The 14,495-nt window shown below is 38.3% G+C and overlaps 1 protein-coding gene across 6 annotated transcripts in view; it reads left to right on the top strand.

Annotated features, from left to right (window-relative positions):
- The window catches only part of fkbp15b (FKBP prolyl isomerase family member 15b), a 44,602-nt gene that overhangs the window by 14,783 nt on the left and 15,324 nt on the right, over positions 1–14,495 (top strand). For 4 of the 6 annotated variants that reach the window (XR_015498599.1, XR_015498600.1, XM_087265554.1 and 1 more), the window contains exons 13-20: positions 3,572–3,662; positions 3,811–3,887; positions 4,984–5,026; positions 6,442–6,551; positions 6,629–6,727; positions 8,240–8,334; positions 8,418–8,520; positions 14,259–14,430. Coding sequence is in view for 4 of the 6 variants with exons in the window: in XM_087265554.1 (XP_087121680.1) it covers positions 3,572–3,662; positions 3,811–3,887; positions 4,984–5,026; positions 6,442–6,551; positions 6,629–6,727; positions 8,240–8,334; positions 8,418–8,520; positions 14,259–14,430 (790 nt within the window). In the remaining 2 variants the exon portion in view is untranslated. Of the gene's footprint in view, positions 1–3,571; positions 3,663–3,810; positions 3,888–4,983; positions 5,027–6,441; positions 6,552–6,628; positions 6,728–8,239; positions 8,335–8,417; positions 8,521–10,595; positions 10,629–14,258; positions 14,431–14,495 lie in introns of all 6 variants that reach the window. The other 2 variants (XM_087265553.1, XM_087265551.1) reach the window with 1 other exon arrangement.

The raw sequence follows: 14,495 nt of genomic DNA, 5'->3' as shown, positions 1-14,495 counted from the left end.
GCACCAAAGAAAGACCAAGCATGATCACAAAGCACACTACACTGAGCTACTGTTTAATTAAACATGTTTTTTTTTACAATCTTTTTATTAGGATGTAACAAAAATGTGACACTATAACATGTAGGACTGTCATGATATCTATTTTTAGTCGTAAGATATTACAACAATATTATTGTCATTTTAAGACCAACTTATGCCACTCATTAAATAATGCCAGAATGACAATACAATAGCATCACAACGCAAGTGAACTCTTCCAAATAACACATCATATTTTATTCTTAAGTATATTTCATTTAATTTTAGTCATGTTAACAGTTTAATAATGAGGCGCTGGAATCAGAGTGTGTAAACGCAGATCCTCAATAAATAATATTAAATGTTAACAAGGTAAAGAGTACACAGAGGCTGCAATATCTGCTACTAGATCTATTTTCAGTCGGACACCCACATGAAAAATACTATAGTAATGTACAGTAAACACTACAGTGTTTTATTACCCATGCTGACACTGACACCTCCAATAGAGATAGAGATGTTAATCAGCTTAAATGCTGCTAGAATTGGTTTTTATGCATGGGTGATATATATTGCATCACCAGAAATGATTGAGGTCACGTCCATGTGTTGTGCGATAACTCGACGTATTGATTAATGTAGCAGGCCTAATAACACCTCACAATCATAGTCAGTTTTCAATTGAAGAGAAAAGCAACAATAACAAAACAAAAAAGAGAGGATAAACAAATACAGACGCTAGAGAGCTTTTTTAATTGCTGAGTTACAGTTATGCTGCGTTCACACCAGACGCGGAACGCGCGGATAAATCGTGCTATTCGCGCGTAAATTGCCGCGTGAACATTTGAGGTTTCATTCGTGCGTCAAACCCCGCTTCATTCGCGTGTCAAATTCACTTCAGAACAGACGCGGATTTGCGTGATGGGCAGGGCTTCTGTCTGCCTGGTGACTCTAGCTTCATTGCTAAATGGTTAACATGGATTTTATGAAGAAAATAACAGTGTTAATGTGCTTTATAAAGGATGATAAACAGTGTCGATACGTTTAGGACCGTGTCTGAGTACACTACAAGCTTTCAGAGGTGCATCCAGCTCTGTGAGCTCATAAACTCCTCCAGAAACTGAACCTGGATCACGGAGGCTTTCAGCGGTGCTTCTGACTGAGCCGAGCCCAGTTTGATGAATTGTTGTCGGTGTCGCCTGGAGGATTTCCCCTGGGACACCATCAACAGGTTCTATGTCATAATCACGCCCCCACAAGAGCAAGCTTCTGATTGGTTAACGCGGTGCGAATGTCTGCTGAAGTTAACATATTCAAACTCGAGAGATTCGCGCGAAACGCTCGTTAATCGCGTCAAACGCGCAAAACGCTTAATTCGCCCCGCGCCATTCGCGCAATTTGCGTTATTCGCGCTTATCGTGCCACAGGATGTATATTCGCGCGTTTACATTGACTTAACATGTAAATCACTCGCGCTTGACGCGCGTTCGGCGTCTGGTGTGAACGCAGCATTAGAAATATAATGTATGTTGTGCTCATAACAGTATCATGATAAGTAATATGTGTAGTCTTTTTAATTCTGCTTTACTATTTTATTAAAGGGCCATGAAACCCCTTGTTTCAGCAGGGAGTTTTCACACCTCTAGTTTGGAAAAAGTCAGGAAAGTGGGTGTGTCCAGCTCTGTTAGGTGGGAGTGTCGGGGGAGAGAACAGGGGAAGGATTTGAATAAAAATGGGAGTTTCCATTTGGGCACGCGCTGATTTTCACTGAAGAAAAACAAACACACATACAGGGGAGAAAGACAGTGTGTTTAATGACGGTGGAATGTTTGATACCGCACATCGTATAAGAGAAAAAACTCTGCATTTCTCATTTACTCGAATGCACTCGGTAGGTCAGAAAGCCATGTGTGTGTGTAGACAATCCTGTCACAAAATGCGGCAGAAATTCAACACGACAGTCGGTAATAGTTTGCTTGCAGTGTTCACATTTTTACACTCGGAGAGCCGCATTTACAGCAGATCTTTCAGTCTATAATATTGTTGTGATATTAACGTAAACTGAGTAGCTTAGAAATCATTTTGACTAAGGTCTGTCTTTAAACACTGAAAGAGAATGCTGACCATACCAACTATAACTTTGCCATCTGAATGATCAAAGAAAGAGCGCTCATCACACACTGGCCAAATCTGTAGAGACACGACAATCAACACCAACTGGAGCTGTGCCTTTTTAAAAAGGAGACGAGCAGCAAATCCGAATTTCACCATTTTCAGAAGAGAAAAGCTCTCGAGTAAAAAATGTCCCGTACAAATGTATTTCTGTCGCGCGTTGCATGCACTCATCCACATGTGAGTCCAGCTGCGCTCTCATAGCTGGAAAATGAAAACAAAACCTTCACTGCAGCACATTATAAAAGCAACACTGACGACCCGTATCTCCAAACAATTCTTCTTCTTTTCCAACTTCTTTTGGCAGCACAATATGTCGTCTCTCTGCCGTCTGAACACTGTTTCAGGTACAGCCTTCGAAAGTTAGCATGCATATTAATGAAGTTGCACCTCATACACTATAGAGTGCGCTGATTGATCTGAGCCAAGTCTTACTCATGAATGAATGCAGCACACTCAGAGACGTCATAAGGCACTCCCAGGTACAGACGTCCAGTCCACATGCTGGAATACACGCTAAGATCTCATGGCCGTGACGCAGCTTCAAAAAATCGTTTCAAACCGGAAGTACGAATTTGCTCGAAATAACGCAAAAACAACCAATTTTCCCTCTTTAGTGAGATATCTGTGTCCTAATAGTGTTTTTAGCAGTCATACGACGGTCAACAGCTCAAAACTTGTATTCTGGTGTTTCGTGACCCTTTAAATGCATTAAAACGTTATAAAACTTTACATTAATACTACTGACGGTGGTCAGGGCCTATTTTTTGCTGTTAAAAGCGACTGTCAGATTTGACTAAAGCCACAGCTGGAAAGATTAGAGTGGAAAAGTGCATCTGCACAGGACTTGAGTGGATCATCTGCTGTGATTTATTGCAATGTAATGCAATTTCCATTAGTCAATTTTCTGGCTGTGTTATCTGAATGTGGAGGAATGCAGCAAGACTTGGGCAGAGTTTTCTCCGCTCATGTTTGTTTGTTCTGAAGCTGTTATGCAGTGTTGGATGTATTTAATGAAAAAAAGTGACTAGTTGCTGTTGTTAAATGACTTATCCATTGGAAAAAAGTAAACTGTGGGATTACTTTTCATTCACAGTTACTTCTAATGTATTTGCCTTAAATAATGCACATAACAGTTCTGTAATAATCAATTCAGAGAAGCTGAATGACTGTTTATTTTGCTATATAATATGTTTTGCATATACTAATGAATGTTACTTTTGTCAGATGATTGACATGTATTGCATATGTCAAATATGATATCATTACTTTGAAACCTTTTATGTTGATGCTTCGTATGTTTTACTTGTCTTTTTTGCAGAGTAATTCTGTTTGTTAACTATAGTTTATTATTAAAATGTGTAAGTATTTCTTTCTACAGGACCCGAGTGTGTCCAGACTGAAGGAGCGCAGCAGTGCACCGTCACCACAGCCGCTTCACATCTCCTCCGCCCCGCCACCGGCACTGCAGAGTAACACACACACACACCAAAACACACTCCTAATAATAATAATATTAATAATAATAATAATAATAATAATAATCATGCATTTAATAGTTTGTCCAGGAACTGAGCAGAGACCTTCAGAAAAGCTCAGATTTGTGTGTGTCTGTTTCAGCTGCGGCTCTTCTGCCGGTTTCCATGGCGGCGGCTAATCCACAACCCATGATGCCTGCAGCCATTCATGCTTTTCAGGTCAGCTGAAGTCTTTGTGTATGCACACTGTAAAACCCAATGAGTTAAGGCAACTCAAACCGTTTGAGGAAACCGATTGCAACAAACCGTTTAAGTAAAATAAACTAATCCATATGAGTACTGTGAACTTACTCTATTTAAGTTGAAGTGATGTGGTATTTAATTAGCTCAATATCTTCAACACTGAGTTTAAAACTCTTTTCAAATGAGTAGAATTAACTTTCCGTAAACTTTGAGTTGTTAACTACACTCATTTACCTACCTATTATGGTCCTGTTTACAAGATATAAGTCTCTGATGTCAGAAGTGTGTGTCTGAAGTATCAGCACACTAATGTTATTAACTTTCCGAAACTGACCGTTTTAAATTTGATCCAAATTGTGGCGTTTTGGTGACTGTCGCTTTAAATGCAAATGAGATGGTGCTCTTTTCAAAAAAAGGCGGAGCTACAAGCGAATGTTTATCAGCAGATTCAAAAACAAGACTATTGTCCTATGCTAATGAGGGAGAGATGGTCATTAGTGGGCGGGGCTTTCCCCGTCTGATGACACGTACAAAGGGAGAATGTCAGTCAAAGTGCTTCTGCAGACTGTTTATATCAAGTCTGATTATAAAAATAAAATTTATAATTGTTTACCATTAAAAGCTGGCTATTTATCATGGTCTAAACAGACTACTTGATTTAAACATATCCCCCTTTTTTTTCTTTTTTTTCTTTTTTTTCTCTTCCCCCTTTTTTATTATATTTATTTATTTGTTTATTTATTTTTATTTTATTTATTTACTTATTATTATTATTTTTTTTTATTTCATTTATTTATTTTTAAGGGAATAGGTTGTTGGGAGGGAGAATGGGGGGTAAGACGTTTGCTCTGCCTTCATGATTATTGTTCTGTAATTGTGTAATCTGTTGTGATATGCAAATTGAAAAAAGTAATAAATATATTGTACAAAAAAAAAAAAGCTGAATATTTTCACAGACTGTTGCCACACAACTGTGTTTAAACCCCTTATAAAAGTGATTTTTGCATAATAGCTCCGCTTTAAAATAAACCATCAGCACTATGTATTGAACATCTCTGATTTCTCTTTGCAGCCTGTAAGTCAGATGTACCCCACACAGACTGTGCCTTACCAAGGTAAAGATCACCAAAAAACCTGTTTTACTCAAAACCATTGCATTTATTTATAGTATAATAGCTGCATTCGTGTACAGTTAGAGACTAAATTAATTAAATGGTTGGACATTGCACATTTGTTGTTCAAATATTTCTTAGTAATGTTTAAAAGTGATGTTTTTTCAACACATTTTTAAACATAATAGTTTTAATAACTAATATCTTATCTTTGTCATGATGACAGCACATAATATTAGACTAGATATTCTTCAAGACACTAGTATTCAGCTTAAAATGACATGTAAAGGCTTCACTAGGGTAATTAGGGTAAAGTTAGGGTAATTAGGCAAGTCATTGTATAACAGTGGTTTGTTCTGGAGACAATCCAACACTAATATTGCTGAAGTGGGCTAATAATACTGACCTTAAAATGACTTTAAAACAATTAAAAACTGCTTTTATTCTAGCCGAAATTAAACAAATAAGACTTTCTCCAGAAGAAAAAATGTTATAGGAAATACTGTGAAAAATTCTTTGCATAATATATATATATTTTTTGTTATTTTGCAATACTAGTATTCAGCTTAAAGTGACATTTAAAGGCTTAACTAGGTTAATTAGGCAAGTCATTGTGTTCTGTTGCCAATCAAAAACAAACTAGAAGCTAAAGTGGTTGCTAAGGCATTGCTAGGTAGTTGCTAACGTAAACCGGGTTGTTAATTGACAAGCCTCATTTACATGTTTGATCAAATACTAATACTTGGTAAGCGTGTCTAGCATGTTATTGCGCTTTGCCAATCATTATTAGCATGTAGATAATTATTATTAGCATTTGGCTAATCACCGTTAGCCTGTGTAATACACAAGAAGATGTAGTGTTGTCATGATACTGGAATTCGAAACCGGTCAGTACTGAAATTTCAAAATGTCCATTTCCAGCTAACATTTGAGCGCTGTTGAGTGCGCTCTTAAACAGCGCTGATTGGCCATTTTGTTCACGTGCTCAACAGAAATGACTGTGATTGGCCGTTAAGGTCATCAGTTCACTGAACTCACCGCTGTTTACTGAGTGTAACATGGATACAAGGACACTGGAGTGTTTTAAAGTTACATCGATCAGCTGGTCTGTTTATAAGCTGACATACGAGGGATCCGCTGATCAATCGACTGATCTTCACTGCTTTAAAACACTCCAGTGTCCCTGTATCTGTGGTTCACTCAGTGAAGAGCGGTGAGTTCGGTGAACTGATGACCTTCACAGCCAATCACAGTCATTTCTGTTGAGCATGTGAACACAATGGCCAATCAGCGCTGTTTAAGAATGCGCTCAAATGTTAGCGGGAAATTGACGTTTTTTTTTGTTATTCCAGCCAAAATTAATAACAATTATTAAAAATAAACAAAATTTAATTGTAAATGCCGTCTGTCTCTTTAAGGAACTAGTGATGTCACATCCTTCTTGATGACGGAGGCTCGACAACACAATACTGAAATCCGATTGGCTGTTGGGAAAGTGGCCGACAAGCTGGACACTTTATCTTCAAGGGTTGGTACATAATCTGTAGACATCTGAAAGAGTTTATAATCATTAAACGTCACGAGGAATCTCTTCATCCTTTTCAGATTGACGATCTACAAAAACAGAGCAGCGTTTCGATGGGCTTATCGAATGTGTCCATGGAGACGGCAATGATCATGCACAACATTCAGAGAATTATTCAGGTATTGATCTATATTACATTTGTTCACTGAAAGGTGCTTTGAAATGTGCATTCTTTTATTCTGTTTTGGCGTAATCTCAACTAAACATGAAGAGGGCGGGGCATAGTGTAGCTCCTCCCCTTTTAAAAAAACAGCCAATAGCATTTTGTGTTATATCAGCTCTTTCAGTCAGAGTGGTCGTGCTCTAACTGAAAGCCAATGAGAAGAAGGGGGTGGGGCTTGTCATATACTAGAGAGCATTTGATTGGTCTGAACATTTGATGAGAAACTGAAGTATGAGGAGACTTCAAAAAAACGTTGATCCAGTCGGACGGAAGTGACAAACTGCAAACTTTACATGTTTATATCAGGTTTATGTCTTCTAAGTGTGATTTTTGTCTCGGTTTTGGAGCACACTAGATTATAGATATCCTTAAAACCAACAAATTGATACTAACATCTAAAAATCTTTATTATAATTTATTTCATAGGTCTTTTAAAAGAGTTTAGTTCACCAAAATATGAACGTTTTGAGACCCCTGAGACCTTCGTTCATCTTCAGTACACAAATGAAGCTACTTTAGGCCCCGTTTACAGAGTTTAGTTCACCAAAATATGAACATTTTGAGAATATTGAGACCTTTGTTCATCTTCAAAACACAAAATAAGCTACTTTAGGCCCCGTTTACTTGTTTACACAGGTTAGTTTATTAAAACATGAACATTTTGAGACCCCTAAGACCTTCGTTCATCTTCAGTACACAAATTAAGCTACTTTAGGCCCCATTTACATGTTTACATAGTTTAGTTCACCTAAATATGGAAATTTTGAGACCATTGAGACCTTTGCTCATCTTCAAAACACAAATTAAGCTATTTTAGGCCCCGTTTACAGAGCTTAGTTCAACAAAATATGAAAATTCTGAGACCCCTAAGACCTTCAGTAATCTTTGAACACAAATTAAGCTACTTTAGGCCATGTTTACAGAGTTTAGTTCACCAAAATATGAAAATTTTGAGAACATTGAGACCTTTGTTCATCTTCAAAACGCAAATTAAGCTATTTTAGGCCCCGTTTACTTGTTTACACAGTATAGTTAAATTAAAACATGAATATTTTGAGACCCCTAAGACCTTCGTTCATCTTCAGTACACAAATTAAGCTACTTTAGGCCCCGTTTACAGAGTTTAGTTCACCAAAATATGAAAATTTTGAGAATATTTAGACCTTCGTTCATCTTCAAAACACAAAATAAGCTATTTTAGGCCCCGTTTACTTGTTTACACAGTTTAGTTCATTAAAACATGAATATTTTGAGACCCCTAAGACCTTCGTTCATCTTCAGTACACAAATTAAGCTACTTCAGGCCCCATTTACATGTTTACATAGTTTAGTTCACCTAAATATGGAAATTTTTAGACCATTGAGACCTTTGCTCATCTTCAAAACACAAATGTAGCTATTTTAGGCCCCGTTTACAGAGCTTAGTTCAACAAAATATGAAAATTTTCCATGCTTGTCATTTATTCAGGAGAACGAGTGTCTGAAGAAAGAGGTGTTTGAGAAGAGTTCACGCATTGAGGAGCAGAACCGCAAGATCAGCGAGCTCATCGATCAGAACCAGAGGTCAGAAACTCACATCACACAGATTTAGTAGAAAGTTGAGTAGAAATGGCTGGAGATGTCAAACTAGCGTTGTGTTTGTGCAGGTATGTGGAGCAGAGAAACCTGCTGATGGAGCAGAGAAACGACTCTCTGAAGAACAGCAGTGAGCAGAATCAGGCCAGAAGACTGCAGGCGGAGCAGGACAAGGTAAATCTATTACAGTCCAGTAAGTTTTGGCTTAAGAAAGGGTATAATGTCGCGCCCAACCATGTTGATTATTGCGCTTTTAATGACCAAATTGTTTTGCATTTGCTGCATTTTTTCTTTTTTCTGATTCAATGTTTTGAACCACAAAATCCACACTTTATAATCTAATGTTCATAACAGAATGACAGCTCTTCCCTCTTATCTCGACTGTTAACACTTTACTTGGTCACACTTTATTTTTAGGTACAATTCTCACTATTAATGAAGACTTTTAGCTCAATAAAGGATTAATTAGCTGCTTATTAATAGTTAGTAAGGTTGTAGTTGGGTTTTGTGATTGAGCAGGATTGGGGATGTAGAATAAGGTCATACTGGGTGATGCAGTTGGTAGCGTTGACGCCTATTTTAGCCTCGATTGGGTCAGTTGGTGTTTCTGTGTGGAGTTTGCATGTTCTCCTCGTGTTAGCATGAGTTTCCTCCAGCGCGACGGTTTCCTCCACAGTCCAAACACACGTGCTATAGGAGAATTGGGTAAGCTAAACTGTCCGTAGTGTATGAGAGTGTGTGTGAATGTGAGTGTATTGGTGTTTCCCAGTGATGGGTTGGCAGTTTATTCCGCTGTGGCAACAGCTGATTAATAAAGGGACTAAGCCGAAAGGAAAGTGAATGAATAAATAAAATCATACTTTATAAATACTAATAAACAGTCAATATCTTAATAATTAGCAGGTAGACTGGAGTTAATAGTGAGAGTTGTTACCTAAAGTGTTACCCTGTTTTCTTTCAAAGGTGTGGTCACATTGGGAAAATTTCCAAACTGAATTAAAATGGTCCAGTGTTAAATGTCTGGAACTCTTTTGGCAAAAAAAATTAACATATTTATATATAAAATGATCATTATCGCGAAAGTAGTATATGCAATATCCACATTACTGGGAAGTGCTATGCATTAAATTAGTTTTATGTACCAAGCATTTGTTTGCTGCATGCATGGGTTGTTTATTCAGATCTGACCAATCAGATGAGGCCTTGCTATCTTCAACCCCGCCTCTCCAGTAGGTGCTGTTAATAAACACTAATGCTGGGAGACGAGAGTGGAGAATGACCACAATAAGAATCAGGGGTTCTACCGAGTTTAACAGTCAGTCGTGGTGTTTTAGAGTCTTAATGTTTACACTTTGACATAGTTTTTTATATACACAGTTGAAGTCAGAATTACTGCCTAGAATAACTAGGCAGGTTAGGGTAATTAGGCAAGTTATTGTATAATGATGGTTTGTTCTGTAGACTATCGAGAAAAAATAAAACCTTTTGAAGACTTTCCCCAGAAGAAAAAACATTATCAGACATATAAAATGTCCTTGCTCTGCTAAACATCATTTGGGAAATATTTAAAAAAGAAAACAAAAAATCAAGAGGGGCTAATAATTCTGACTTCAACTGCATATATTTAATCAGCTCAGAAAATTAACTATGACTTTTTAGTGTGATCTTTACGTAAATAGTTATTTAAGTTGTTGACAAAATGGCTTTATCTTTATTGTTTATTTTGTGACATATTGTCAACAACATCACATATTTTCCCAGTATTATGCATCTTAAAGTTACAGTAAATGTGACCACATCTTAAAGGGACAGTTCACCCAAAAATGAAGATTTCCACATTATTAACTCACACTCAAGTGCTTCTAAACATTTATAAATGTCTTCCATTGAACACAAAACAAGGTATTCTGAATTACTGTTGACAGAAAGTATCGAGTTCGGTACCAATCTGTACTGAAATTTTAAAAACGTTCATTTCCAGCTAACATTTGACTATAAAAACATCCACTGACATCTAAAATAGGAGCAAAATATACAAAGGAAGTCAATGGCTGATTTTATTTCAGTATATTATCTTCCTTCTGTTAAACCCAAAGGAAGAAACTCAAACATGTTTGAAACAAGTGGAGGATGAGTAAATTACAGCATTCTCATTTTTGAACTGTCCCTTTAAAACCCGTATCTTTGCTCTGATTGGTTAATAAACACTATTCTGAGAGCCTTTAGTGGTGACTGCTCTCTCTTCCCAGCATGCATTGCCAAAGGAATTGAGTTGGGATCAGGTGAGCACAAGGTGTTCCCCCGCCTCCCCCGTTTCTTCTTAGTCTTCGCTCACTCTTTCATATCGTTTATTCATATTCCATTTCTCTCCTCACTCTTTGTTTGAACAGGCACCGCTCACTAACCAATCAGCATTCAGCAGGGTTAGATATTACAACCACCACATTTTTTTGTCCTCTCACTGGTTTCATTTGCATAATTTACAGTGTTTCTCAATCCTGCTCCTGCACAGTTTTTCTTTCGTTCTAATTAGTCAACAAGTGCCCTGCAAAGTGGACGACACAGGATTTCAGTTTTAAGGGAGCATGTGTGTTTTATTCAGATGGTATTTTAGTGTGTGATCTGTGAACTTATATGAGTTTGTTTACTGAGGTATATTATGTCAGGCTCCTCTAGTAAGATGCTGCTGTGAATGAAGTGCAATAAAGAGTTCTCGTCTTCAGGTAGAGTTCAATGAAGGGATCAGGAGCACTGCACGCTTCATAAGGAACATGTCGGTCAGAATTCAGTACATGTCTCTTCTAATGAGCTAGTCATCGTACTGTGGAGCGAATTCTGTGCCAATATTTCACAAACAAATCCAGTATTTTGCAAACAAACACAACCTGCTTTGCAAAGAATCACTCGATTCGCAAACAAACAGAAACCAATTTGCAAAAACAAATGTATTGTGTTTTACAACTATAAATCATATTTCATTAATACATACAGTCCATCTCAATGTAACTGCATGTAGCCATTGAACAAACCCATCTAGTGCATACAGCACTTCACAAAACTTCAGATTTTTTCACAAATGCACTCGGGCAGATTTTCTCACAAATGCACTCAGGCAGATTTTCTCACAAATGCACTCGGGCAGATTTTCTCACAAATGCACTCGGGCAGATTTTCTCACAAATGCACTCGGGCAGATTTTCTCACAAATGCACTCGGACAGATTTTCTCACAAATGTACTCGGACAGATTTTCTCACAAATGCACTCGGACAGATTTTCTCACAAATGCACTCGGACAGATTTTCTCACAAATGCACTCGGACAGATTTTCTCACAAATGCATTCAGGCAGATTTTCTCACAAATGCACTCGGACAGATTTTCTCACAAATGCACTCGGACAGATTTTCTCACAAATGCACTCAGGCAGATTTTCTCACAAATGCACTCGGACAGATTTTCTCACAAATGCACTCGGGCAGATTTTCTCACAAATGCACTCGGACAGATTTTCTCACAAATGCACTCAGGCAGATTTTCTCACAAATGCACTCGGACAGATTTTCTCACAAATGCACTCGGACAGATTTTCTCACAAATGCACTCAGGCAGATTTTCTCACAAATGCACTCGGACAGATTTTCTCACAAATGCACTCGGACAGATTTTCTCACAAATGCACTCAGGCAGATTTTCTCACAAATGCACTCGGACAGATTTTCTCACAAATGCACTCAGGCAGATTTTCTCACAAATGCACTCGGGCAGATTTTCTCACAAATGCACTCGGGCAGATTTTCTCACAAATGCACTCGGGCAGATTTTCTCACAAATGCACTCGGGCAGATTTTCTCACAAATGCACTCGGGCAGATTTTTTTACAAATGCACTCAGGCAGATTTTTTTACAAATGCACTCGGGCAGATTTTCTCACAAATGCACTCAGGCAGATTTTTTTACAAATGCACTCAGGCAGATTTTCTCACAAATGCACTCGGACAGATTTTCTCACAAATGCACTCGGACAGATTTTCTCACAAATGCACTCGGGCAGATTTTCTCACAAATGCACTCAGACAGATTTTCTCACAAATGCACTCGGACAGATTTTCTCACAAATGCACTCGGGCAGATTTTCTCACAAATGCACTCGGGCAGATTTTCTCACAAATGCACTCAGGCAGATTTTCTCACAAATGCACTCTGGCAGATTTTCTCACAAATGCACTCGGGCAGATTTTTTTACAAATGCACTCAGGCAGATTTTTTTACAAATGCACTCGGGCAGATTTTTTCACAAATGCACTCAGGCAGATTTTTTCACAAATGCACTCAGGCAGATTTTCTCACAAATGCACTCGGGCAGATTTTCTCACAAATGCACACGGTCAGATTTTCTCACAAATGCACTCAGGCAGATTTTCTCACAAATGCACTCGGACAGATTTTCTCACAAATGCACTCAGGCAGATTTTCTCACAAATGCACTCAGGCAGATTTTTTTACAAATGCACTCAGGCAGATTTTCTCACAAATGCACTCAGGCAGATTTTCTCACAAATGCACACGGTCAGATTTTCTCACAAATGCACTCAGGCAGATTTTCTCACAAATGCACTCAGGCAGATTTTTTTACAAATGCACTCAGGCAGATTTTCTCACAAATGCACTCAGGCAGATTTTCTCACAAATGCACTCGGGCAGATTTTTTCACAAATGCACTCAGGCAGATTTTCTCACAAATGCACTCGGGCAGATTTTCTCACAAATGCACACGGTCAGATTTTCTCACAAATGCACTCAGGCAGATTTTCTCACAAATGCACTCAGGCAGATTTTTTTACAAATGCACTCAGGCAGATTTTCTCACAAATGCACTCGGACAGATTTTCTCACAAATGCACTCAGGCAGATTTTCTCACAAATGCACTCAGGCAGATTTTTTCACAAATGCACTCAGGCAGATTTTCTCACAAATGCACTCGGGCAGATTTTCTCACAAATGCACACGGTCAGATTTTCTCACAAATGCACTCAGGCAGATTTTCTCACAAATGCACTCAGGCAGATTTTTTTACAAATGCACTCAGGCAGATTTTCTCACAAATGCACTCAGGCAGATTTTCTCACAAATGCACTCAGGCAGATTTTTTTACAAATGCACTCAGGCAGATTTTCTCACAAATGCACTCAGGCAGATTTTCTCACAAATGCACTCAGGCAGATTTTCTCACAAATGCACTCAGGCAGATTTTCTCACAAATGCACTCGGACAGATTTTCTCACAAATGCACTCAGGCAGATTTTCTCACAAATGCACTCAGGCAGATTTTCTCACAAATGCACTCGGACAGATTTTCTCACAAATGCACTCAGGCAGATTTTCTCACAAATGCACTCTGGCAGATTTTCTCACAAATGCACTGACCTTGAGATCTATACGGAGACACGTGTGCTGGCTTTTCGTTTCTTACGTTTGCTCATGTTTTGTGGTTAGTATGGAGGTAAGTGAATGTTATTGTATTTGTTTAATTTCATGTGCAGGTAAGACGGTTAAAAAACTTAGTTAGTTGTTGAGTTTTGTTTGTTATTTTGGCATTTACCTTCACAAGCTTTTTATTGTCTCCTTTTAAAGTTTAAACGTCAAATTAATTTGACTTTCCCTTATTTCCTTGGTCATTCGTCTTTGCAGTTGTTTTTCCTTTTGAACGGGAGATGAGACTCCGGGCTCCTCATTAATTTAGAGGAGCTCTATATATTTTAATTTAATATTATTTATTGTTACGGGTCTGGAACGGGATTGAGAAATGCTGATTTATTATTTTCATTCCGGTCTCGTCATCATCCTCATCTCATGTGCTGTAGCGTCAGTTGTGAATGCGCAGTTTAACGTTTGTCTGTATGTGTCCGTAAGGCTCGTCTGACGGAGGATTTGGCTTCGTCTACGGCACGCGTGTCAGAGCTGCAACTGGAGTTGAGTTCGCAGCAGCAGAAGCTCTCAACACTGCAGAGCAAACTCAGCGCCGCCCTGCAGGACAACCAGCAGCACTGCACACAGATCACAGCACTGGATGCGCAGATACTTGGTGAGCAGAACTGCTATTACATGTAGACCTGTTGTGAATTACATTGTGATTAGGAGGGATCAGTC

This window comes from Danio rerio, chromosome 8, assembly GCF_052040795.2.
Source record: "Danio rerio strain M-AB ecotype USA chromosome 8, GRCz13ab, whole genome shotgun sequence".
Lineage (NCBI taxonomy): Eukaryota > Metazoa > Chordata > Actinopteri > Cypriniformes > Danionidae > Danio > Danio rerio.
Note: the sequence above shows the minus strand (reverse complement) of the source record. Positions and strands in the feature narration are given on the sequence as shown.